At 44.6% G+C, this 27,596-nt stretch overlaps 1 protein-coding gene across 1 annotated transcript in view; it reads left to right on the top strand.

Annotated features, from left to right (window-relative positions):
- LOC138510659 (long-chain-fatty-acid--CoA ligase ACSBG2-like) overlaps positions 1-27,596 on the top strand; it is a 508,494-nt gene that overhangs the window by 414,458 nt on the left and 66,440 nt on the right. Inside the window, exon 9 of the mRNA XM_069626444.1 lies at positions 2,069-2,286. Within this exon, the coding sequence (XP_069482545.1) occupies positions 2,069-2,286 (218 nt within the window). The remainder of the gene's footprint in view (positions 1-2,068; positions 2,287-27,596) is intronic.

The following is a 27,596-nucleotide window of genomic DNA, read 5'->3' as shown; positions in this document are numbered from 1 at the left end:
GAGGTTAGGATGGGGTTAGAAGAACGAAAGAGGAACCAATATAGTCTGACGGTTCCTTTGGCTATTTTGCAAACGACTAACCTGATTAGATGTGGTCAGAGAAGTTGTTAAATTTGAATTAAGGAATGTCATAACTATACAATCCCCTTTACTAGTTTTGGCTGTTTTACCTACCCAAACAAGCCTTCTGGCTATAAGTTTCCCTTGTGGGTCTATAGCTGGTCCTTGTAGCCTGCTATTGATCCAATGTGTAGCTTTGTTGATCTTGGAAGTAGTTTTTTTGTTACCCTGAGAAAGAGTGGGGATATCAATAATTATTCCTACTAAGGGTGCCTCTGCAGGGAGTAAATCGAGTGTCTCCTCACAACCAATACTTCTCTTGGAGCTAAGCAGTTCCTTAGGTTGAGATGGATTTTGTGAGGGATGGGAACATGGGAACACTTGCACATATATCTGCCCCAACACAGAGCGGTACACTCTCCTTGTCTTTATTAAGCTGAGATATTAGTTTGGTTGTACTTGTGGAGACAGAGGCAACATCTTGGGCCAAATCCTGTCGGGTGTTTGATTGTAATTTATTATTGATGTTCACAGGTCCTTTCTTTATGCCTCTTATCATGTCATCCATTATGAAGAGATAACATTAAGAATGGTTTTGTGAATGTTACTACAAAGCCCATCATTGGTTGAAGTTTTTCTTTAAGATCCTCAGCTAGCTGCTAAGTTGCTTGGGGTAAGATAGGGACGGTAGTTGGTGTCAGATTGTAATTTGCCATACTAGTATTCATTGATTGTGATTTTTTAATGATATTATTTGTTATCAGATCATTGCTACAATTCATAGTATTAGAATTGATGGAATTATCTAACTGGGCAATAGTGCTATTGACCTGAACAATATCTGGTACCTGGGTTGGTGTTTGATTGTCAGTTGGCGGACACCCCAAGGAATGCTAGCGCTGGCTTAATAGTATCTATTTTAAATGCTTCTAAGGCTCGTTCTGGCACCAATATTTTACCCTCTATTTTGCCTGTCATTTCTCTCAGATAAAAGTCTAAAAGTGATTTGGAATTATCTTTCTGTTTTAGTGTAGTTTTTTTGATTTCTTCTCAAGGCCTTTCTTTGCTTTACGTTTCACCACTGTGCACGCACCCTCCTCACCCCAAGCATACAGGGATACGGTGACAAAGTGTCCAAAGACCCACTGGGATCACCATTCAGGTCCAATAAATAAGACTAGTACAGGTTGGCTTGCACTTTTATAATCATTAAAATTAGGAAAGATACTATTTGCTAAATTTGCTATTGTGAATATAGGTGAAGGTATGAACATGAGTCTCTTTTGAAGGCAATGAAATATAGCTGTACTATGCTATATACAGAATATGCATCTGCTTACCGCCTCTGTCCTGTCTGGAACCCACTTAGCCATTAAAACACGTTAAGGCACATTAAACACACACATTTTTAAATTGCAATTACAAAATAAATACATTATATACATTTAATACCATTGGTATAAACATTTTAAATTATGAGAGTGATTTGTATGGAAATGTATGATCCGATTTCTGTAGACTATAAATATTTTTTTTTAAATGTCCTCAGTAGGGCTTGTGCTCCCTGACAAGCCCTATGTGCCCCAGTCTACACCCTACCTCTGCCACTATTTAGAACCTTAAAATCAAAAGCAGTCAACAAAAGAAAATGGAAGATAATGAGAGAGATTCCCTGTTTCAAACCCTTGGTATAAAGCTGTCTTTGTTGTCAATTTCAGTTTGCTTAACTAGAACTTATCAATTGACCCTTATACAGTAACTCTGTAGTCAAGTTCTCTCCTCTTGTGAAATATCCTTACCATGCTTATGACTAACCTTTCTGGGCCAGGATTGCCTCATATCAAGCACTGGTGAGAGGCCGGCCGGAAGACTCTTTGGTGTCGCCTAATACTCTGAAACTTGCATGCACATTGTTACATTGTTGTCACAAGCCTAGTGCCGCAAAGGTTGCCCAACCATTACATCCATCGTTTCCATAGCATATTGTTTCTGTGTTCTGTCTCGACAGCTGTGGTAAGACACTCACAGGATGTAAGACTACAATCCATATGCCCGATAAGGATGGCAATGGGGAGGTGTGCCTCTGGGGAAGGCACCTCTTCATGGGCTACCTCAACATGGAGGAGAAGACGATGGAGGCCTTAGATGAGGAAGGATGGCTTCACACAGGGGACATTGGCAAGTTCGATAAGGATGGCTTCCTCTACATCACCGGGCGAATCAAAGGTAAGGCTAACACTGAAGAGAAGCATCCGGAAGAGGTGCTAAATGGCTTGGGTTTTGCATCCCTGTTCAGTAGTTGGAAATGAATCCAATCAGGAGAGGCCACACGTCACAGAACACAAGATGTGATGAAGGTTGTAGAGCAGTGTCACACGTTCCCAGTGTCAATTCTAGGGCACGGCAATACTACCCAGCTACTCAAAGTGCCAATAGCAGCAGAGTTCAGGCGGGGCCATATTGGCCTACAAACTGAAGCAAAATTTGGGCCAGAGGCACCAAAAATAGTTGCACCAGTTCTGTGAAGTCCTTATGACTCCCTATCAGAGCGATGATGAATTGATGATGATGAAAGGCCAGCTCTACATCCTATTCAGCTGCTAATTCAGTCAGCGGCAAAAGAAATCTTATTTTGCCCAATAAATGGAAAGCTCTTTGTGTCAGGCCAAGGACCTATTTGCAGTGGTTAAATCTCTATCCTCATTAAATTGTACACCTACTGTTGAGCCGTCCCATGAGCTGTGTGAATCTTTATCTCAGTTTTTCATTAGAAAGATCGAGATTATTCGTGCCAATAATTGTGTGAATACTGCGCCAGTTGCCATTACACCTACCTCTGGCAATAATCCCTCTGACCCTGTTATGGACACTAGACGACCTGGCTGGTCCTCCGGCCCTCTCTTTTCTGAAGAGTCGATTTTCAAGGAGATTTAAGGCAATTCGGCAGATTAAATCTAGCACTCCTTCCGATGTGGTGCCATTAAGAGTCTTGAAGGAGATTTCATCTGACCTCTTAGGGGTGATTACGGATGCCGTAAATGCCTCTTGTCAATCAGGGTTTATTCCGCCGGAGTTAATGGCCACAAACGGTAATCCCTCTTCTAACAAAAAAACTTTGCTGGATTCTTATTTGCCATCCAACTTTTGGCCTATTTCTCTCCTACCTGCTCTCATGAAACTTTTGGAATCACTGGTTTCTCCTCTTCTGTCTTCTTTTCTTGAACTATCTTATCACCTGGACCCAGCCCAGTCTGTTTTTTCGGCCGAGCAGGGGCACTGAGAGCGTCCTGGTCTCCGTCCAGGACAACATGGCCAGGCTGGTAGATGCGGGGGGTGTCGGAGCCCTGATACTATTAGACCTATCAATGGCTTTCAACATGGTGGACCATCCTACCCTGGTTGATAGATCTCAATTCCTTTTGCTTTCCCCTTTTTCTTCTAATTCTTGTCACCATGGTTGTGGTGTGCATCAGGACTTCGCTTTGTCCCCCATTCTCTTCAGTATCTACACCTGGGATTTAGTGTGCCTCATCCGCTCCTTCGGCGTCGGGTGCTATTCATATGCTGACGACACCCAGATCCTGATACATTTAGATCTTGATCGGGCTGAGGTGTCGTTGTGCCTTCATCAGTACATGACTGCCGTGGGGGAGTGTATGGGCCTTAACTGGCTGAAGCTGAATGGGGACAAAACGGAGGATTTGGTGGTGGGTTCTCCTTCTGAACCTTCAACCTGTATCGTGTCATTTTGGCCTTCTTCTTTGGGTTCTCTTCCTGTCCCTACGACGAAGGTCAAGAATCTGGGAGTAATTATGACTACTGCCTTGTCTATGGATGCCCAGGTATCATCTGTTTGCCAGACTGGGTTTTTCCACCTAAAAATGTTGAAAAAGGTACTCTATATGATACCACTTTCCTTTCGCCCGCCGGTTGTAGCTGCAATGGTATCTAGTCAGCTGGACTATTGCAATTCTCTTTATCTTGCACAGCCTAAGAGCCTGGTCCTCCGACTACAACTCCTTCAGAATGTTGCAGCGCGGGTGGCGAGAGGGTCACCTTATGGTGCCCATATTTCTCTGGTGTTGCGCCGTTTGCACTGACTGCCGGTTGCTCAACGTATGGAATTCAAGGCATTTTGTATTGTTCATTGCGCTCTGTACGATCAGGGGGCAGAGTATCTTTGTATCAAATGTGTACGCTATCTTCCAAAGCGCTCCCTGAGATCTGAGTCGGCTGTCCTGCTTTGTGTGCCACCCTTTCGCCGTTCCCAGATTGGGGGACGTTCTTTCTCTATTGCTACGGCGCAGCTATGGAACAAGCTCCCTGTGGCATTGAAAAAAATTTCCAACCATTTGGCCTTTAGGACGGCTCTTAAAACACATCTTTTTTAACCTTTGTGGCTGATGGTTGATGTCTATTTTCTGGGCTTCTTTTTCTTTCCGCTCCAGCGCCATGATGCTTTCGGGCGACCGTGCGCTATATAAGAAGTCAAAAAGAAAAAAAACATTGCTGGTGTAATGCGGTTACCCTGAGTAGACATTTCAGAATGACGCTCCCGTATCAGGAATATCACAAGTTATTTAGGTGGCGACTAGTAACTATTTCTTTTTTTTATGTATTGTTTTTTACAGTGCAGCCTTATTGCAAGCCACGTTTCTTCAGTTTGCAGGTGTCACAAAGTGGTAAAAGGAAAGGGTAGTACTGTATAGAATCACAGGGACTTAAGGGTGGTACATTATTGACATAGACATGACATTGATTACTAGACAGAGACATGTACAAGCCCATTACTAAGACCACAAAAGGAAATGATTCCCAGCAGTGAAGTCATTCAAGGCCAGCATGATGGTAATGGGGCATGTTATTCCTTTTATTTTTTTTCTAACTTTATTTTTTATTTTATTAGTAAACTATATCATACATACAGGAAATTAACAGCACAGTATCACAAAATCACAGTCATGTCTGCTAAGTCTACAACAAGAAGACTTCCAGGTGTATTCCATCATCGCAGATCCCATCGTCCCACCCCATCTGATGTGTAAGGAAAACCATCTCCCTACAGTTACCTCCCGAATCACATACTTTCCCCATAGCCTTGTTCATGCCCAGTTTAAGCATGTCCACACACCCCCAGGAAGACCCTTCACGCCTCACACTGTTCTGAGTGTACATTCTCCTCCCCCAGACCCTAATATCCACTCACCACAATACATCAGAGATGTGGCGTGCCACCAGGTCATTTCTCAGTGGGGTCCACATGTCTTTGGACTCGCTTTTAGCAGACAGCCATGCTGCACATCGTGTCTCTAACATCTCACAGTTCGGCATTCATCACAACCATTGTTTACATTTCGGGGCTGAACCCCTACTCCAAGCTCTAGCTATCAATGACCGAGCCTCCTCTGGAGCCATTCCCAACAGCCTATTTCTGAGAATCCCGTCCCCTTCAAGGACTGCCAACAACCATGCCATAGGTGTGTCCGCTACTTGCCCATCCACCATCTCCCTCATAGCTGCCCCAATCTGTCGCCAGAGGTTATTCACTTCCCCACATTCTCTTGATGATACCTGTCACGCTCAGAGGTTCTGTTTGGATAATACTTGTGAATCTGCGCTGGGGGGAAGTGGCATTTGGTGTAAATATTTAAAATGGGTCATCCTGTTTCTGTTATTCATAGATATTTTCCTTCTCTGCATACATGCCACCGACCAATGTTGATCTATTACCGCCACTTCCAAAGTGCTATCCCAATTTTCCCTAGCACTGTCTTCTGTATTCACCGTCAGCTGCTTAGTCACCCTGTATAGGGAAGATACTAACTTGGAGTATCTAGGTGACCCTGTGATATACTGCGCAACCGTTGTGGGTCTAGGCTCTCCTGGGAAGCTCATCTGGATCTCATGCCTGAGCCTGTAATATAAGAGTACAGTGATTGCATTACACAATTCCCTTTCCTTCAGCTGCTGTACCGTTAGGAACCTACCATCCAGGTACAAATCCTGCATTGTGCCAATGCCCAAACTCTCATGGTGCACTCTGGGATACATCCTGCAGAGTCCTCACAAAGACCCGACCTAAAGTCTCCTCCCAGGTGGCCAGGGGAAGGCAGTCGCTTCCTGATCCTGACTCTGGGGGGGTGGGGGGAGGTGGTATTAGCCGGGAGGGTCACCTAAACGAACTTCATTTGACTCTCGCATATCCCAAGCCAAATCCAACATGAAAGAACTTTTCTCCATCCTCAAGGAAATAGAAACCCCCATACCACCCCTTGACACCTGTACCAAAGATAAAAGCTGGTGCTCTGAAATACAAAATGCCCTAGCAAATAAAATTGCGACTCTTCAAAGCAAAATCTCCAACATATGAGCCTCCCTGAATAATTCCCTCAACTTAAAAATCCCCGACAAAACCATGCCCACCGACTTGGCCCGTTTCCAGTTCTCTAAAGTTAACATATTGGAAGTTGAACAAATCATTTTATCTATGAAACCGTCCAATTGCCAGGGAGATCTGTGCCCTGCACAGCTTATTAAAGATGCTGCCCGCGACCTCTCCCCTTTCATTACAAAACTGATTAACGCCTCCTTCGCTATGGGAACCATCCCTACTAACCTAAAACAATCCTGGGTACTCCCATTACTAAAAAAACCCACTCTCGACCCAGCTATACCCACAAACTACCGACCCATAACGACTGTTCCCTTTCTACTAAAAATTTTAGACAAGGTTGCCTATGTACAAATACAGAAGCACTTGGAAGAACACAACCTCCTAGGATCTAGACAATCTGGGTTCCGTCCCCAACACGGGACTGAAACTGCTCTCATTGCCTTGAAAGCCAAGATCGACTCACTCAGAGACAATGGGTAAACTGCCTTACTCCTTCTCCTTGACCTATCTGCAGCGTTCGATCTGGTCGATCACTCTGTCCTTTGCTCCCACCTCTACACCTCAGCTCACTTCTCTACGGAGGCCATCACCTGGATCACATTGTTCCTCAACGGCAGGACTATGAAAGTCTTTTCTCCCATGGCTGCAGCAGACCCTATACCCATCACCTGCGGCGTTCCTCAGGGCTCCTGCATTTCCCCCACACTATACAACATATTTCCCAAACCCCTTTTCAATGATTTGGATCATCTGGGTATCACCTTCACCAACTATGCAGATGATACTCAGATCCTCCTTCCGCTTTCTGGAGATTATGGAAAGGATTTGGCCTTGTTAAATAGGGTGTACATCATCATCCAGGCATGGATGGCCACTCATGGTCTATGCCTGAATGATGATAAAACAGAACTTATCATATTAGGTACTACACTCAGCATAAAGAAACTTGGCCCGGCCTACAATTTCTTCATGATTGATGGAAACAATATCAAAGTCGGACAGGAGGTCAAAACACTGGGATTCTATTTAGATTCCAACTTTTCCCTCAAAAGACAAGTGAGTTCCCTTGCATCCTCTACGGCTTATACATGTAAATTAATCCGTGCAGCCAAACCCTTCCTGTCAGACACCAGTTGCCTGACACTCGCCAGAGCTCTTATTTTGTCTCGTCTTGACTACTGCAATGCCCTTTACCTGGGATCCACTAAGGCCACCACAAGCAAACTGCAAACCCTTCAGAACAATGCCCTCAGAGATGCTCTAGGCATTTCAGAAGAGAACACATTACAGGACTCAGCCAACAGAACAATTGGCTCTCCACCAGAGATAAAATTCTATTGAAAACAGTATCTCTTACTCACAAGTCTCTTAACAATGCCACCCCAACTTACCTGATCAACAGATTCCACCGACAGTCCTGATTAAGACCCACCAGAACTGCATAAAAAAACTGTCTATCTGTTCCCCATTACAAAAGGGCCACCATAGAGGGTAACAGCTTTCCGATAAAAGCTGCCAAGTTATGGAACTCCCTGGCTACTAACCTTAGAGTAGACATGCCCTACCAGAACTTCTGCTCCCTGGTAGTCTCCTGGCTGAAACTGGAGACCAACTAACACCATGAAGCGCCTAGCGCTACCTGCACAAACTGTAACCATGTGTGCCTTCCTGCTCACCTGTATATAACGACCTGCTGGCCATGTTGGCCCACTACTGTTTGTATATATCACTGGTGTATTCTATTCTTGTATCATGTATATTCTTTGTACAGTAACTAAGCTTCGAAAATTCTTGTAAAGGCTGCACCCTGATACCCTTGGGTACGCTCGCGCATTACAAATAATAAAAACAAACAAACAAACAAACCTAGGAGGAGAAGGGCCCCAGGGGAACAACTTTATCGGGACCTCACTCCGAGTCTGCTGGTAGGGACAGGAAACTTGAAGTAATGGGGAGGCAATGTAAATGTGGTAAACACCACGTTTATCCTTACGTTACAACTGCTAGATTTATGTATTATAGTTATATATAAAGGGGACATGAGCTGGACCTCTTCTTCTCTCCTCTCCTTCTCCAACTGACACCGAACCCAACATTCCAAGCTCGATCCCTTCACGTCCTCGCTCTCCTTCTCGTGCGTCCCCTCGTGCAGTCGCACGAGCTGTGCAAAGTGTACTAGGACACTACACATCCCCCTTCTTTATAGAACAAAAGTTTAAACTTGTTTAGTCTACATAGTCATAAAGGTATTTCGGTGGTCTGTATTTTCTTCCCGTCCTGGACCTCATCCTGTCTCTTCCTTCTGGATGGTTATCTGAGTCTGTTGCCCAGGAAGAAACTCTCCAAGACATTCTGCTCAAACTATCATTCTCTCCCCACACACTCTCATCATCCTTGTTGGTGATTTGACATTCTCTCTCTCTCTCTCTACTCACTTCAACCACTTCATCGGATTTACTCTCCAAACATTGTCTCTCCGATTCATCACTCTCTCGTTGTTCCAGACTCTACCATCCTGAGTTTTAACAGCATGAGAGAATACCTCTACCACTCTCACTGGTTTGGACCATTGACATCCATCTCCTCTCAGGTTTACTGGAAGTTTTATCCTCACCCAACTACCCACTTGAAACTCAGGTCTTTTCCTGAAACACTTTCTTTCATGCAGTCTTTTATTGTTCAATTGTCTCTGCAGAATACTCTCTTTCACTTCCTCTATATTAATCTCATTCCTCACCAGGTCACTCATCCACCCTGGAAATATTTGTATTAGCCTTTCTGCCCCTACTCAGCTCAAAGGGGGTAACTCCTGTGGAGCTGTGAGGAGTGAACCTATGAGCTATCAAAGTTTCTTTAACAACTCCTTTCCATTCTTTTCCGTTAGCCCATGCCAACTTGATGGCATCCTTTATCACTCTGTTGAACCTCTCCACAATACCGTTGGTCTGTGGGTGGTAAATGGCACACAGTTTATGATTGATGGCCTTATCACTCAGATATGTTTCCATTTCTTTGGATTTAAACTGAGGACCATTGCCTGTGAGGACCTCTTTGGGATACCCCTCTATTTCACACACCTCCTCCATGAAATCTATAACATTCTGTGTGGTGACCTGGGGTAAAAAAGTAATTTCAACCGACCTGGTTAGCATGTCGATAATCACTAAACAGACGGTTGCACAGCCCTCACTCCAGACTGGACCAATCACATCCATAGCTATTTTACTCCACGGACTCTCAGGGATATCTCTCAACACCATCGGATAACCAGCACCCATGCATACTTTATCACTTTTGGAGCAAAGGATACATTTTCTGACTTGGTCTTCAATCTGGCGATCACAACCAGGCCACCAATAGGTACTTCTAATTCTTCTTTTAGTCTTTACAATGCCTTCTGTAATCTTCTCTCTTAGGCTGGCAGGAGGTATTATCTTGTCTCCTTTCATAAGATATTCGCTTTGCAGATACAAATCTTCTCGTACATCCCAGAATGCCTTGACTTCTGTGCAAGATATCTCATTTTTCCTCCACCTTCCTTTCTTGACGTTCTTCACAACTTCTAATAAGGCCTCATCTTTCTCCATTCCATCGTTCCATTCTTGTTCAGATATGGCTTGACTTGACACTGCACAAACCGTTTCCTGTTCTCCAGCATCCCCTTCAACATCATACAGGCCAGTCAATCATGACAAACAATCCGCTGTAATATTTCTTGAACCAGGAATGTGTACAATTTTGAAATTAAACTCTTGTAGTCTTGTGACCCATCTCCTGATTCTGCTAGATACTTTATCAAGGCCTTTGGTACTGAAAATGTCTACTAACGGTTTGTGATCCGTGTGAATGGCAATTTGTACTCCCCAGACAAAAGACCGAAACTTCTCAGTGGCCCACTTAATGGCCAGAGCCTCCTTCTCAATTGTAGCATAATTCTTTTCTGCTCCTTTTAGCAGTCTGGACACAAAAGCGATCACTAATTCTTGTCCATTATGATATTGCGATAAAGATGCACCCAGTCCCACTTCGCTTGCATCTGTTGTTATTATTGTTTTCCTACCTCTAACATAACTTTAAAGTGCTGGGGCTTGGGCTAAAGCCTTTTTTATGAAAAAGAATTCCTTCTCACTCTTCTTATTCCACACAAATTTCTTGTTCATTTTCAATAGGCTTCTCAACTCAACTGTGTTGTCTGAAAAGTTCTCTATGAATTTAGCGTAATATTCTGCCATCCCGAGGAAGGTTCTGAGTTGTTCTTTGTTATCTGGTACATTCATAGATTTGATGGAATCTGCAAAATCCTTCTTTGGTTTGATACCTTCTCCAGATATCACGTGCCCTAAATATTCAATTTACGTTCTGTCTATCTTTGATTTGGCTTTACTCAACACCATTCCTGCCTGGTGTCATTTCTGTAGAACTCTATTCAACCTTGTATCATGCTCGAGTTGATCATTTGCATAAACCAAGACGTCGTCTTGAAAAAACACTACTCCTTCCATGTCTCCAAGGATCCTCTGCATGACTCTTTGAAAAACTGAAGCTGCCGAGATTAACCCAAACGGCATCCTACGAAATTGATAGAGTCCTTCTGGCGTGATGAAGGCTGTTAAACACTTTGAGTCTTCATGTAGCTTGACTTAGTGATATGCTGCCGTGAGATCCAAAGTGGAGAATACTTTTGCAGGCCCTAGGGTAGATATCAATTCTTGTATTTTGGGTAACGGGTGTCTGTCGGGAATCACGCATTTGTTCAATTCCCTCATGTCAACACACAATCTTACTTTCCCTGTAGTTTTCCTTACTATGACCAACGGCGATACCCATTCTGCCGCATCAACCTTCTCAATAATGCCCTGCATCTCCAATTTGGTTAGTTCCTTTTTGACTTCCATCTTGAGAGCCAATGGTATGTTTCTGAGTTTCTGGGCTATGGGTCTTGAACCCGACTTTAGTATTATGCGATGTGAAAAACCTTTTAAACATCCAATTACATCATCTCTAAATATTTCATTCTTAATTTTCTGAATATCTTCAATGTATGTCCCATCAATTAGGTAGACTGTTTCATCAGCGTTCGGATCTAATCGTACCCTGAGCAGTTTTTGATGGGTCCAACTGAGTAAGGCAGTCTCTCCTTTCTTTGAAACATAAATTCGACCACTTGCCTGTCTGCCTTTAAATTCTAAACTGGCAACAAACCAACCAATCAATTCTATCCTGGTTCCACCATATGCTTTATGTTTTACATCTACTTCATGTAAGTATTCTGGTCCACATCTTCTCCACATTTCCTCTTGTATGAGTGTATACTTTGCTCCTGAGTCAACCATCATATTGACAGGAAACCCATTCACAGCAATTATTGTTCTGGGACTCTCAACATGTGTATCTTCATCAGTGACCATGAACACACATTCCTCCTCTTCGTCATCGTCTCCAATCCAATTTGAGGCATGTTCTTCAACTGGGTTGCTCCTGCAACATTTGGCTATGTGTCCTTTACCCCACATCTCCTGCAAATCATTTTAAAAGCGGGACACTCTTTGTTGTTCGCCCAGTGACTTGGACTACCACATCGGTAACACCCTCTTTGTCTGGTCCTCCCTCTGCCATTCTGGGGAAACTGGCCTTTGTTTTGACGCTCTCCTCCCAACACAGGCATCCTGTTCATGTCGTGTCTGTTACCTCTTCTGACTTCTACTCTGTCAGGTCTCCTTGCCATCATTTGATTCTTAAATGTATCCCCACTTTCAGAGGTTCTGCGCTGTAAATTGCTGGTGTTAGGCGTTGTCCCATTTTGATGTAACGTCATTTTCTTTTTTCTACCGCCTCTTATTATTCCTATTTCTTCATCTTGATCGGATTGCACAACACTGATCGATGAATTGACTGATATATCCTTCACTCTGTTTTCCAAGGTGGAAACACATGTCTCTGTGTGCTCTACTTCTTTGGCCAGTCTTAACACTATATCAAGTGTAGGGTCATCTTCGAACCATAGTCTCTCCCTGACTTTACTGCTCCTGCATTCAAGCATGAATTGGTCCCTGATTCTTTCATGAAGTTGCTGATTAAACTTGCAATTTCGAGCCATTTTCCTCATAGCAGTAACGGTATTGTGGAGAGGAAGAGCAGTGAGGATTACCAGTTGAAGATCAAAACACTGTGAGGAGGAAGAGTAGCAAGAGTTATGAGGATTAACAGTCGGAAGCGTAGTCTTTGTAATGGTTTATACTTTTTCATTAAAAAAACTGCGAGGAGGAAGAGTAGCAGGAGTCATGAGGATTGCCAGTATAGAAAAAAATATCTTTGTATTATGACACGTTATTTTTTTTTCCGTGAGGAAATGTCATGTAGGAGGACAGGTCGATATAGTTTGCTGGCGTTAGTTTCTATGTAGTTGCACTCTTCTGGCGTAGGACGAAACAGTGGGTGTGCGTGTCCCTGTGTTCGGCAGAGTTTGTGGGGTTAACAACAATGCCGACAGAGATTGGGCCCGCCTCCTTCCAGTATTGACGTCTCTTGACGGAAGCGTATGTGGCAGAACAGCCAATGGGATGGGCGTCAGGAGGGCAGTCCGTAGCATGAGCAGTGCAGTGAATAAATGAATAAATTAAAAACAGTGGATTGGTCCGCGGAAACACGCACGCCGATGCAGTCAGCAGACGATGGCAGCACTCGATAGTGGGCGATCGCGGGTTGGGAAACAACCGCTCCTACCTATTACACAGCCGGAGATCTCTCTCAACGGCCACAGTGGATTTTCCTTGTCGCCACTAAAGTAATGGGGAGGCAATGTAAATGTGGTAAACACTATGTTTATCCTTACATTACAACTGCTAGATTTATGTATTATAGTTATATATAATGGGGACATGAGCTGGACCTCTTGTTCTCTCCTCTCCTTCTCCAACTGACACCGAACCCAACATTCCAAGCTCGATCCCTTCACGTCCGTCCCCTCGTGCAGTCGCACGAGCTGTGCAAAGTGTACTAGGACACTACACAAATACAGGCAGGCCTGACCTGCCGGTAGTTCAGGCCCCTACCAGCAGATAAATCACTGAAGCACCGGCCCGGTTATTGCAGCACGGGTGGCGACAGGGTCAATTTATGGTGCCCATATTTCTCCGGTGCCAGTGTTTCAGTGTTCCTATTCCCATGGAGTCCTATTGGACTCCATGGGAGTGGGAATTTATCATTCAGATGCCACCTCTAATATCCCGGCATTACCGGGATATCGAGCAATGGAAACGGTAAGCAGAGGGTGCTGGTAGACCACCAATATTACCGGCGGCCTGCCGGCAACCTCGTAATGAGGGCCTAAGTGTTTGTAAATAATATTTCCAGTGAAAGAGGCTATAAGAGGAACTGGATAACCAACATTGACAACGCCAAAGAAATGTAAAAGTGAGAGAAAACCAGTGTCAGCATTTGGTTAATGCAGACGTGGGGAGACAAAAGTGGCACAAGGGCTTTCCTTCTGACAGAAGATATTCAGGAGAAGTGGAGCATAACCTGCATTGCGTGTGGCAATCTGAAGAGTGTAACAAACAGCACCAATGTGTCTCCTGTCTTCCCAGAAGTAGTAGTTAAACTTGATGTTTTCAAACAAATGAAATTGCTAATTTGTTGGAAGAAACCTTTACCACATACGTACTTGCAGTAGTTAGTAGTTTTATTTCGTCCTGACAGGTGAGTACACCAGAGCAAAGGATCTTGTAGTAATAGGCCTGGCAGGTGAGTGGACAAGGTGTAAATTAATGAAAGTATTGTGGTGTGGTTAAAAATCATCCTGAAGAAGTGGCAGAACCACTTAAGTGTTTTGTGAACTTTTGCAGAATCATCCTAACAAATTAACATTGCTGAAACAAGTGTTGTGTGAACTACTGCAGAATCATCTAACATTGTTGAAACATTTGTTGTTTGTGATCTATTGCATAATTATTATGACAACTACATTTTTGTTGACCATAATGAACTATGGAAGTATTCTTGGTTTATGAGAAGAAGTTGCTTTGGACTTTTGATCACAAGTGGAAAGAGGAAAAACGTGTTGAACATTGTGAACTGTTAGTGGAAGTTCAAGTTGGAACAAAAAGAACTGTATTGGAACCTTTGTTGCAAGACAGGATTTAATTATTTCTTTGAACTGTCGATTGTAATCCTGCTTGATTATAAGGAGATACAGTTGTGAATATAACTGTTATTTCTGTTACATATGAATTGCCATATATTACCTTGTTTAGTTGGTGTATGTACAGGTGTGAGGGACAGAAACCGTTTATTAGAATGTTTCCTTTAGTTTGTTTTGATAGGCAGGGAAATCCTTGCCAGGGTAGGGATAGTGAGGCATTTATCCAACCCTTTCAGTAAATAAAATAACATCTTTTGAAAAACCTTCACAAAGTTGTCCACCTCACATTTCTTTCCCTCATTACTCTGAAGATCTTCTCATTTGTCACTTTTACCCCACATGCCCCATATACACGGAAATCCGTGGAGTACAGACGATCTTCCCCTATAATCTTCGCCATTTTATTCCATGCCACGCATGTGGTATCCACTGGTTGTATTTAATTTCGGGAAACCTGGTGTTTGCCCAGAGGATCGCCCTGAGAGCGTCAGGGTGGGTTGCAGTGCCTTCTCTATCGTCACTTGTGGCAGTTCTACTGATGGAGCCCAACACCACACTGCATACTAAATCTGTGTTAATAGATAGATATGCATATCAGGAAACTCCAAACCCCTCCTTTCATATGGTTTTGTTAGAATGTCATATGCAATTCTGGGTTGGTTTCCTGGCCATCTTAGTCTGATCATTAGACTTCTAACCCTAGCCAAGAACTTCACAGGAGGCACCACTGGTACTAAAAATACATAAATGTTTGAGAACCAGCACCATTTTGGCCAACGAGAGTCGAGCAGCCTGTGAGATAGGGAGATGTAGCTACCTATTAACTTTGAGCTCTACCTGTTCCATTGTCTTTCTTTTTCAGTATAAAGAGGTTTACGTAGCCACCAGTATTCCCAGATATCTAATTCCCTAGGGCCACCATCTGAAGTTTGACATGACATCACCCTGAGTAACGGCAGCTGTCAAGGGCATGACCTCCGACTTGTCCCAATGGACCCTCAACCTCCAAACAATAGGTGGTAAAGTTTTTCTAGGGGTCCCTAGCACAAAGCAACATATCGTCTGCATATAGCGAGACGATCCTCACCTGGGAGTATAACCTTATCCCCTTTTACCCATGATGTTCCCTAATGTAGCAAGCCAGAGGCTCTATGGCCAGTGCAAAGAGAAAGGGTGAGAGGAGGCAGTCTTGCCTTGTTCCCCACGTAGGGTTTATCAGGGCAGACAATGTTTTATTAGTTAGCACCATGGCTCTTGGGACAGTGTAAAGGACAGTGTCTCAGGAGGATAGCTCAGGGGCAATGTGCTCGCCTTGGAAGCAAAACGACATGGAGCAACGCAGGTTCGATCCACGGGTCGGCACCTAGAAACCTCTGGGTATTAAGCCTGTTATAAACAACATATCATATCATAAAGTAGTCGTATCCATTGTACATAGATGTTGCACAGCCTGGCTCTGTGTAAAACCTCAAACAGAAAAGGCAATTCAACTGAATCAAACGCCTTCTCCACATCAAGAGATGCTACCACAGCCAGTACTGACGTGTTAATGTTATGTAACTATGCAAACAATCTCCTTAAGTTATTCTGGTTCGACCTGCCGGGCATAAACCTGGCCTGATCTGGGAGGACTAACGCTGGCATATGCGGCTGCAATCAATTTGCCAGCAATCGACCCAGTATTTTAGTATCAGTATTTACCAATGAGAGCAGCCATTATGAGGTGCAATTCACTGGATCTTCATGGGGCTTTAGTAGTACTGTTATGCACGCAGACCGCGTAGACTCCCATAGTATACCCCTATCAATAGCTGACTCCTACATGTATAAAAGATGATGAGCAAGCTTGTCTGCACATTCTTTATAAAAAACCAGCCGTCAAGCCATCTGATCCCAGGGCTTTGTTACTCGGTACGGCTTTGATCACTTTTTTTATATTCTCCACCATTGGTGGAGTGTTCATAAGTATAGCCTGTTTGGGGTTGAGCCAACCTAGGGCAACCTGATCCAAAAACAGTTGTATATTGGTCATGTCCACTGTTGTCTGGGACGAATGAGGGGTCCAATATAGGCTTGGAATACCTCATTGATGTCCCCATTATCTCTATCTTGGTCTTCACCTCGGTTATATTCACAGATTCCTGTTCTTTTTTTGGACGGTCCACGCTAGAGTCCTGCATGGACAAACCCCATATGCACAGCAATCGCCCGCTCCACCATGTATTTATCCTCTCTAGCCGATATATCCAAGAATTCCCTCTTCACCTCCTGTAATCAATGTGTTATCTCAGCCCCACCAACGTTAACCTGCCTGTTTTCCAGCACTTTACTTTTATCTTCTTGGGCTCTCACGTAATTCTACAATGCTTTCAGTACCCTCCTTCTCTAAACATATAGCTGCCCCTGATGCAGACTTTAAACTTCTCCCACACAACCCCTGCGTCTGGGACTGAACCTTCGTTATGTTGGAAAAATTGATCAATGTCCTGTGTCATCTCATCTTGGAATACCAGATCATCTATTGGTCGATTCTTAAATCTCCAACGTGAGAGTTTAGGTGGTGGGAACCTCTTTTAAATATGACAATGACTGGAGAATTATCAGATAATGTTCTGGGGAGTATCTTTGCATCCTCCATGCACCTTGCAATTTCGTGTGTGGCTATAATATAATCTATCCTAGAAGCGTAATCATATACACTTGAATAGTATGTATATTTCCTCCCGAGTGGGTGTCTGTGTCTCCATACGTTCACTAACCTATGATATTCTGTGATTCCAGCAGCATTCGTTTCACCTATGTCGTGTTAGTTCTATCAAAGTCAAGAGTGAGTGAGAAATTGAAATCCCCTGCCCATAGGACCTCATATCCTTCATATAAAGACATTTAAAAAGGACCTGAAAATCTTCCTTTTTATTAAGGGACTTCAGTGATTCCCCCTCTCCCTGGTCCATTCTGATTTTTGTCTGTTAGTACCCTGAGACCTTTGGGTGTGTGGCACTTATACAAAAATTACAATGAATATGTAAATAAACAACTATGTGTAGCACATCCCTGAAAGAAACCTGGTGAGTCTATATTTGGCGCAAAGATATTTATAAGCACTACCATCAGTCTATGCATTTCCCCTGCCATGATGAGATAGTGACCTTGCCCATCCTTCACATAAACATGCAATTTAAAGCCCAGAGAGGCATGAATGTAGGTGGCCACCCCTCTAGAATGCGATGAGAATGGAGCTCCATTTCTATGAACCCCTAACCCTGTGTCCTTGCCATCCTTTCAGCGTATCCCAGGTACGTCTCTTGTAACATAAGTATCCTAGTATCCTCACCTGATGTCTTTTCGCAAAACTAACAATCTGTTCAAATCATTTATCATTTGTGAACCCCCTGATATTCCATGACATTAATGTAATGCTATCCATCAACGTTCTCTACATAAAACATCTATTGTACCATTATTCCCCTCCAATCTTTCCTCTCTTTTCCCAGTTGTCCCATTATACTGTCATCGGGATCCTGCAAATCTGTGGCAACTTCCTCTTGTCTCCACGTTTACTGTGCACACTGTGCTCAAACATTTAAGCAGCCCCGTACCCTGTGCCACCCACCCACGCCAGAGACTACAACCGGCTAAGGTTCCCTCCCTACTAATTAAACATTTAACCCCTTGAACCGCAATTACTGCTCCGGGAACTGTGCTTACAAACTACCGCTCCTCTGGTTGGCTTCGGCTTAGATTCACATATACCTTTCACCCTTCACTCAAACCCTTCAGACTCGACATATGCCCTCTGTGAAGGCCTCATGAAGCAAGATACAGACAACAAATTCAAAGTTCAAAATAAAATGGTTTATTCAATCACATGTCAGGATGGTTGAAGGCTTAACTTGAATTGATTCCTTCTTTCAACAAAGATTTAATTAATCAAGCTTCATTAGCCTAGTATGCCAATCTTTAAATCAAATTGTCGTGGCAGAATACACATATGAGGCCTATGCATTTCGGGTCACAGCCTTTAGGGATGAAGCACACAGACTACCTTTTGAACTTGCATTAGTTCATTGGAATCCACATGCTGTGGACCGCACTAATAAGTTGAGACCCATTTTTTATGAAAAGGTGTAATCACAGGCCCTGAGGAAGGGTATTCGCCCCGAAATGCATAGGCCGCATATGTGAATTCTGCCACGACAATTTGATTTAAAGATTGGCATGCTAGGCTAATGAAGCTTGATTAATTAAAACTTTTTTGAAAGAAGGAATCAATCTGGAAACATCCTTATGGTGGCAGATCCATATTTCAATTCACCCTCCTCTCTGGCGGCCTTTAACAGGACATCCCTTTCCCGATAACAGAAGATGCGGGCAATGATCGACCCAATGAGCGGTGAGCCGCCTCCACAATAGAATAAGGTGGCACAGCAGGGTTACCCGGTACCTCCGTCAGCAGCTGTTCGATGGACATCTCCATGTTGTCTGTGGCAGATGTTTCTGCAACGCCCTCCATGCACAGATTATTGTGTCGGGACCTACCATCGTTCATTCTTAGCGGCCACCTTTTTGACAGTCTGCTGGAGTTGTACTGGAGTTGTGCGGCCTCGCTCTGCAATTTGGTTATCTTGTATTCACCCTCATCGATTCTCTGTTCGGCCTCAGTCATATATCCGCAAAGCTTTTCTTTTTATACCACAGAGACCTTGAGGATTAATGAGTCAATTTTCTTCACAAGCATGTCCATGCAATAAAAGCCGTCAATGTTTGGTCAAACGTTGTGATGTCTATGACCGTTGTGTCCGTGGTCTGTTCTGAAGTCGGCGTTTGGGAAGATCCAATTTTTGTAAAATGGTCCATCTTGGCCTGTGTTTTCGGGTTCACAATAATATCTGTTAACCTGCCACACTGCAGGCCGCCCACTCTGCCAATCTTGCCCAGGGGGACGCTTTGCTATGACTTATCCCCTCCGCTTCCTTTATCAAGCTTCCGCCTAGGGTTTGAGCCCATACGCCAAGTTTTGTATGGGGGACCTGAATGTATTTTTCAGAGTTCCACTCCCATCACTGGTATCGCCATATTGGGTCGCTGTCGCCTGGCCACCTCCACCAGCTCGCTCCCTGTGATCTTACTCCCACTTTCACCTTAGCGCAGCTCTCCTCAATATGATCCTCCTGTTCATGCAGCTTACGTCCCATTGTCTATTGAACTGCTGTTGATGGTGCTCAGTTTTACTTTATTTCCCCACCATCCTCTGCTGTAGTGTTGCCGCTCCATTCCTTCACCGGCCCTGCACCAGCCTTGGCACACCACAGATTCCGCTAGTTTCGTTATTCATGGCTGGGTGTCACAGCGTCGTCCAGCAGCCCCCTCTCCTGAGCTGTCTCCGCCTCATGTGGACATGGGAACACGGGAGCAGAGCTGAACTACTGTGCCTCCGCACCCTGCAGTCTCCGAGGGCAGCGAACTCTCTTCCTCTCGGCCACAATTCGGCTCTCCCAGGTTTCCTCAAATATCCACGACAACCTCCTGACAAAGAGTCCTCTGAGCTCCCACTGAGCCCCCTTGTAGTCATTGTTGGCAGTCACTGTTTCACTCGACTTGAGCCGCCCACGCACCTTGGTCTTCTTTTCGGTGCAGGCTCAGTGGGAGCTCCGACACAACTCCCGGTCCTCTTCACGCCTTTCCTGCATCACAGGCTCGGCCCTACCTCCTCCGGTGTCGCAGGCCTCACCTACCGGTCTCTGCTGCGCAATCACCCAGGGAGATGGTTCTTGGATCCCAGTGATCAGAACTGTTGTGGGAAGCGAAATCTGGTGATTATATCATTGCCACTGTCCAGGAAAAGGATGGTATTCATAGGATATTCTAGCCCACAGACGGAGTACTCTCAAGATCCAGCCGTTTTAGCAGCTTGCACAACAACCTCTGCGGGTATGAGGTATGTTAAATAACCTGTGCTCTAGCATCTTGAAGCATCTGTTTGTACTAGATGGCATTACAATAATGATCTCAAACAGTGGTCGAAGTGTATGAAAAGAAGTAGTGGAACTATGTTCCCTGCTGACCTGCACCCACTCCCCACAAACCCCATCATCACGTCCCCTCCCACACACAATACACACCACCAAACTCTTGCACCTGCTGTTTAAGGGAACGTCCAGTGCAGTGCACTGAAAGGGCAAGTTTCAACTTCTTCCTACACTTTTATTTTAAAAAGAAACCATTCCGGAATGGTTTCTTTTTAAAATAAAAGTATAGGAGCTGTAAAAGGTAATTTAAAAAAGTAGAGGAGCACCGCTCCCGACCGCTCCCGCTCACTTCGACCACTGATCTCAAACCAAATAATCACACAGACTCAAAGAAAATGGCATAGTACTACTTTATTATCAATGGAATAAAGCAAGGCAAAATGGCAGATACCAGACTGATGCATGCACACTCAGAGAAGCTTGATTACATGGAGGTCTTATACCCCAATATGCGTCATCTATGACGTCATTCTACGTGGCAAAATACAAAACCTATCAAGGGAAGGAAAGGGATTTGTTAAGGGCACATATCTACCTATAAAACATATAAGAATCAGTAACTCATTGGCTACCCCTTATCTGTAGGGTACGCCTTGAACTACCTCTAAATGGGTAAAGTACTGATCATGGTGGACAAAACAACAGTGGATTGGTCTATGCTACATTGCACGTTAGGTTGTCCCTCAACCCCAGTGATTGGTTGATATACTATCCCAACATTGGACTTTTGGCTCCGTAGCAGCACATACGTGAAACAAAACTTAGGTGTTTGAATGTCATCAGACTACTCCCTATTCTCCCAATTAGTCCTTCATCTCTCATCGGTAGACCACAAGCCAAAGTCTTCCATTTGTTGTTGACCTTGTTGCCTGCTTGCTGTCCTGGAACATTCAAGGAAGTGTGAGCACACCACTATCTTAGCTTAAAGCTCTAATGAATAGCCTTTTTTTTTTTTACAACTTCTGAGTCACGTGTGAAACAAAACACTTAATTGTCATGTTCAGCCTTCTATTTGCTGCTATCTGATTTAATTATGCAGGGTGCTGTTGCTCCTCTCGTCCTTTAGAGACTTGCTCACTCTCTCATATGAACTTTGTATAGTTTTAATTGATCAGCAGTTTGGCTCTCACAGATGTTTTCTTCTTCTTTCATCTATGAAGAATGTCCCACATTCAGCACGTATCCATGTACTCCCTTTGTGCTTTGTGCTAATCCTTTAAAAAGGCATCCTTAACTCTGGGCCAACCTTGTCTCATCGTTGGCTCTGCACATGGAGCTGCTTTTCTGCATCTCCTGATTCTACAGCCTCGGCCTGTCTTTTAGGTAGCTTGGTTAAGTTCGACGTGAGCCAGCGTGTATTCTCCTACTATGGCCGTCCTTGCCACGTTACTAGTCCTCTATAGCAATTTATTTATTTTATTTATTGGTCACTTGTTAGGTGCTTATACAATTAGCGAAACTGTTTTAAAGCGCACACAGGGCAACAGGGTGGGGACAGAGGAAGGTAGACAATGAATTACAAGAAAGATAAATAATTGAATTAATAGTACAAACAAGTAATGAGAATAAAAAGGGAGGGGAGACAAACCTACTATGCCTTTTGAGTGTTCAGAACATGCAAGTGCAGAAGGGAGGTGGTGAGAGATAGGTGCTGTGGTGCTCATGGAGAAGTGCTCAGGGTAAGGGCTAAGAGGAGAAGAACGAAAGTGCAACCACCCATGGGGGGGGGATGAGCCTAAGTAAGTGTGGTAGAAGACAGCGGCTGGGATGAGAGATGTGGGGGGCGTCAGGGCCCCAGAGGAAACAAAAGGGCCCAGTACATCAGTCACACTACTATATGATTAGCAGGGAAAAGAGGAGCAGAAGGAAGAAGCAAAGAGAAAGGTCTTGAGGCTTTTTTGGAACTTAAGCCTCGACTACCAGCTCTGTTTAGCAAACCGCTTAACAAGCAGGGAGTTGGTGCCAGAGGAATGTAGGAGTCTAGAAGGGGAGTATTTGGTCAGAAAGCATTGGCAATAGGGTGGTCCCCGGCCCCAGATAGCCCTGTGGATGATACAAAGGGATTTGAATTTAATCCGTGCTGAGACCGTAAACCAGTGAAGGCTTGTAGGGCAAGAGAGATCCCGTCCCTGGGCTTGAGGCCAAGGATAAGTCTTGCTGCCCTATTCTGGGTTAGCTGAAGGGGTCACAAGGTGAACAAAGGAAGATTGAGGAGGCTATTGCAGTAGTCTAGCCTGGAGAGAACCAGAGCACGAGTAACATTGAGTCTCTGGAGGAAGGTGAGGAAGGGTAGAGTTCCTTTGAGAAGGAAGAGCTGGAAGTGGGACTTTCTTGGCAATCACCTGAATATGAGGGATGAAGGAAAGGAAGATGACTCAGATTCCTGGCTACAGAGAAGAGAGTAGGGGTGGGCACATGGCGGAAGGCCAGTGTGCTGGGAAGAAGTAGGGTGCAGGGGACCCAATAGGCAGAATCCCATTTGTGCAGGCATTGAGGCAGAGGTTGTTAGCAGTGCACCAGGCCAGGGTGGCAGAGAGGCAGTCAGGGATGAAGGAAGGTGCCAGGGCGTCAGTGGGAAATTTGAAGAAAGGTTGTGTATCGTCAACATAGCACTGGAAGTTGGAGGAGAAGGAGGAAATGAGTCATGCCAGCAGAGAAAGGTATATGTTAAAGAGCCAGAGTGAAAGAATGGAGCCATGGGGGACACCACAGATGGAGTAGTAAGCAGGGGAGGAAAAAGGACCCAGAATGGTTTTGGAGGAATGGTCAGTTAGGAAGGACGTAAGCCAGTCCAGTGCCCGCTCCGAGATGCCAATGGTGTCATGGAGCCTTTTTATGAGGATGTAATGGTCAACTGTCTCAAATGCAGAAGAGAGATCAAGAAGGATGAGGACAGCAGGGGAGTTGGAGTCAAGAGATGCGAGCAGTTCTTCACAGGTGTTCAGAAGAGCGGTTTCCGTGCTTCTGGATGCCCTGAATCCAAACTGGTGGTCATGTAGGCCGCCAACAAGTTCAGTATCAGAGTTGAGTTGGGGGAGGGCCAGCTTCTCGAGCAGTTTTCCCGGGAAGGGGGTGATGGAAATGGGGCGGTAGATGGCTGAGCGGGAAGGGTCTGCAGAAAGTTTTTTAAGGAGGGGTGCACAAGGGAGTGCTTGAGGGAAGATGGAAAGGAATCAGTAGCAAAGGAGTGATTGCAGAGATCAGCAAGAGCAGGGGCAAGAGAGGCAATATTTTCCTTGATGGTTCTGGAGGAGCATGGGGCAACCTGTTTGTAGGAGACATTCATGGAGTTGACAAATCTGGTGACTTCTTCAGCGGCGACAGGAGTGAAGGAGGGGAAGGAGGAGTGTGAGTGGTAGGAGGGGCAGAGGAGGGAGGGTTGGGTTGGAAGAGTACGTGACAAGGCTGTTCAGTATGTCCTGAGTTTTGGAAGTGAAGTGAAGTGAGGGGCGACTGCATTGCAGAGGGTCTGGGAAGGAGTAGGGGCAGAAGATGCTACTGATGGGTTGGCAAGTTCCCTTCATATTTTGAAGAGTTCAGCTGGGTTATTGTACACATTGGACACTCGTTCCTGAATGTGGTCTCTTTTTTTGGCACGAATGGGGAGTCTGTAGTGTCTCTGGATCAGGCAGCAGGCCAGTTTGTCAGATGGTGATCCTGAAGGGTGCCACTTCCGTTCAGCAGCCGTGCACTTACGTTTCTGGTCAGCAAGTTCGGAGTCATACCAAGTGTTGCGCTTGGAGGCAGTTTTCAGGCGGATCCGCATGACTGGGGCAAGGATGTCAAGGGTGTTGGTAATGGACAGATAGGGGTTGCTGAGGGCAGAATCAGTGGTAGAGTCTGTTTTGGGTGGGATAGGGGGAATTAAGATGCAAGAGAAGGCGGCAGCAAACACTAGTTTCATCGGACGGATGTTCATGAACGAGGTTGGCAGGGCTTTATGAGGAGTAGTCACAGGGCCAGAGGGACCCAATTGGTAGGTGAGGAGAGAGTGGTCAGACCAGGAGAGAGGGGTGACCAGGGGAGTACAGAGGGTGGGGTTGAAGTGTATGATGGCATCTAGTGTGTGTCCAGCAGAATGAGTTGGGCCAGAAGGAAGAACTGAGAGGGATAGGGAGCAGCAGAGGTCAGTGAAGAGGGTGGTTGCTGTGCAAGGGGAGTCTAGGTGGATGTTGAAGTCACCTAGTAGTATCAGGTTGGAGGTGGTAGAGAGTAGGGAGGAGCAGAAGTCTGCCCACTCAGAGAGGAACAGAGAAGAGGTGCCAGGGGGCCGGTAGATGGTAGCAATGGTCAGGGTGGAGGAAGGAGAGATGACCAGTTTGCATACTAGGCTCTCAAAGGACGAATAGTGCTGAGTGGGTAGGATGGTAGAAAGAGTCCACTCTGGGAAGATATAGCAAGCTTCTATACGTCGCCTTTCTACCTTGCATTACTGCGTATTTACAGTTATTGGTCAGTAAGTTACTTCATCTTCTTCAGATCCATGATTACTTTAGCTTTAGCTACATGTTACTCTTAGTGCTTCAGTTACATTGTTACTTCTAAGTATTTTCATATCCTTTCAGCATAGGTTCACATATCCTCTTCATGCCATCACTTTGTCTTCCTCAGATTTCACTTTAACTCAGTCTATACTATTCTTTGATGCATTCTGACAGCGACATCCTTCCATGTAGCAGTCATCCAATACAACATCCTTCCACACTTTCAGTGCGAGGGTACATTCTGTATTGCTTTCTGAATGTATACCATCTCTCATACACTCGATGCGGTATGGGGACAATGGAGGACATCCCATTTATTGCTTTTCTCCGACTGTTCCAATATGGCGGTGGTGAGGAAGCAGGAACTGGTGAGATAGCAGCTACCTGCTCCTCTGCAAACAATTAAAAACCTGCTGTTAAATCATAGCCGTTGGGAGTATACGTACAATACCAGTAGAGAAGCCATGCAATTGACATGGGTTTCCTGTTATGCAGGGGTGGGTTGAGGAATGCTTCATTGAAAAATCAGAGATTACGTTTTCTATTGCAACAATCATACATTGTGTTGATTGTTGGACATATTGTTCCAGAGATTGCGGGCAGGTATCACGAAGAAGCAGACTCCTGTACATTTTGTTTGCTTGATGCTGGGAGGAGTGAGTTCCCTTCTGAGGGTCTTAGGTTTGTGTTTAAGAAGTATGCTCTCAGATAATGTGCTAAGTTCTTTGGACCTACTGTGAATTTGATCCATTGAGTTTTTTTTCCCTGGACTTGATGCAGAGCCATGTTAAGTCTTTCAGAGCAGGACAGATGTGATGTTGGGGTCTCACCCCCAGTATTGTTATGAATAATTTGCAGTTGATGAGTGGGTGACTTATTCAAGCTGAGATCAGTGCCCTGGCAAGATAAATTGTTGGAGACATCTTTAGCTACGCTATAATTTTTTCAGCATGTGTGATTTGAAATAAGTTTGCCTGGTTTTCTTTTTTTGCGGGGATGAATGAGCGGTTCCATGTCATTTCATCGCAGGATGTTTTTTCGCAGGGTTTTTTACCGCAAATTTTTTATTAAAAAAAACCCCACATTTTTTTACATTTATTTTTGGGGGGGCCCCCCGAACCCTCCATTCCCTTTCAGTTTATATCTATTACCAAAAACCCACATCCCATATATATAATTCTTTAACCCCCCCACCCCCAAAATTAGATGGGTTTTTTTCGATAAGAAATTTGCGGTAAAAACACCTCCGAAAAAACATCCCGCAATGAAAGGACGTTGTAACGAATGAGCTATCAAGCCGAAGATTACCTCTAGGATTTTGGCTGTTCCTGTAGGCGTGGGAGGGGTGCCCATTATGTCCTGCCATTTAAACCGTGAATTGGAAGTGGTGGGAATGCCTTTTGCTAGCATTGAGAGAGAGGTTATCTATCATCCATTCCTTGATGGCGTGTATGGCATTGTCAGTTACGCTTAAGATTGAAGGTGATCTCAGCATCATCCTGTATAGCTACAAGTTGGGCGAAAATGCTTAATAAGGGGGGATAACGTTTTGATGTATCCATAAAAGAGCCATGGTGGGAGGGTGGATCCTTTTCGCCAACCGCTATGGAGCTGGGAGGTGGAAGATTTTAAAGTCCCCAAGTGTAATTTTGGCCGGAATTCCCTTGTGCAATGGAATTAGCCATTCATGGGATACTCCACAGATCCATAGTTTAGTAGAGAAAACTAGTATTAATTTAGTACTAATAAGTTCTACTTTTCAAAATCCGTACAGAAGTCTTTTGAGAAACCGCAAAACTGCTTTTAAAAAGAAAGATATCTTTTCTGCTCAATAGCATAGTGGCCACATCTGGATATCTGGGATTTCTCATTTGCATTTAATTGTGTTAATTGAGGTTGTAATCAATCCATTTGTTTGCTATATTCATGCTACCAAGAGATGTGATGTAGAAGGAGCTGTGACATCACAGTGTGCAGGTGAATGGAATGCCACCAGGAGATGTGATGTAGAATGAGCTGTGGCATCATAGTGTGCAGGTGAATGGAATGCCGCCAAGAGATGTGATGTAGAAGGAGCTGTAGCATCATAGTGTGCAGGTGAATGGAATGCCGCCAGGAGATGTGATGTAGAAGTAGCTGTGACACCACAGTGCGCAGGTGAATGGAATGCCACCAAGAGATCTGCTGTAGAAGGAGCTGTGGCATCATAGTGTGCAGGTGAATGGAATGCCACCAGGAGATGTGATGTAGAAGGAGCTGTGACACCACAGTGTGCATGTGAATGGAATGCCACCAAGAGATGTGGTGTAGAAGTAGCTGTGGCATCATAGTGTGCAGGTGAATGGAATGCTGCCAGGAGATGTGATGTAGAAGGAGCTGTGGCATCATAGTGAGCTGGTGAATGGAATGCAACCAGGAGATGTGCTGTAGAAGGAGCTGTGGCATCATAGTGTGCAGGTGAATGGAATGCTACCAGGGGATGTGATGTA

Source organism: Ambystoma mexicanum, chromosome 6p (genome assembly GCF_040938575.1).
Source record: "Ambystoma mexicanum isolate Mex_15411 chromosome 6p, UKY_AmexF1_1, whole genome shotgun sequence".
NCBI lineage: Eukaryota > Metazoa > Chordata > Amphibia > Caudata > Ambystomatidae > Ambystoma > Ambystoma mexicanum.
Note: the sequence above shows the minus strand (reverse complement) of the source record. Positions and strands in the feature narration are given on the sequence as shown.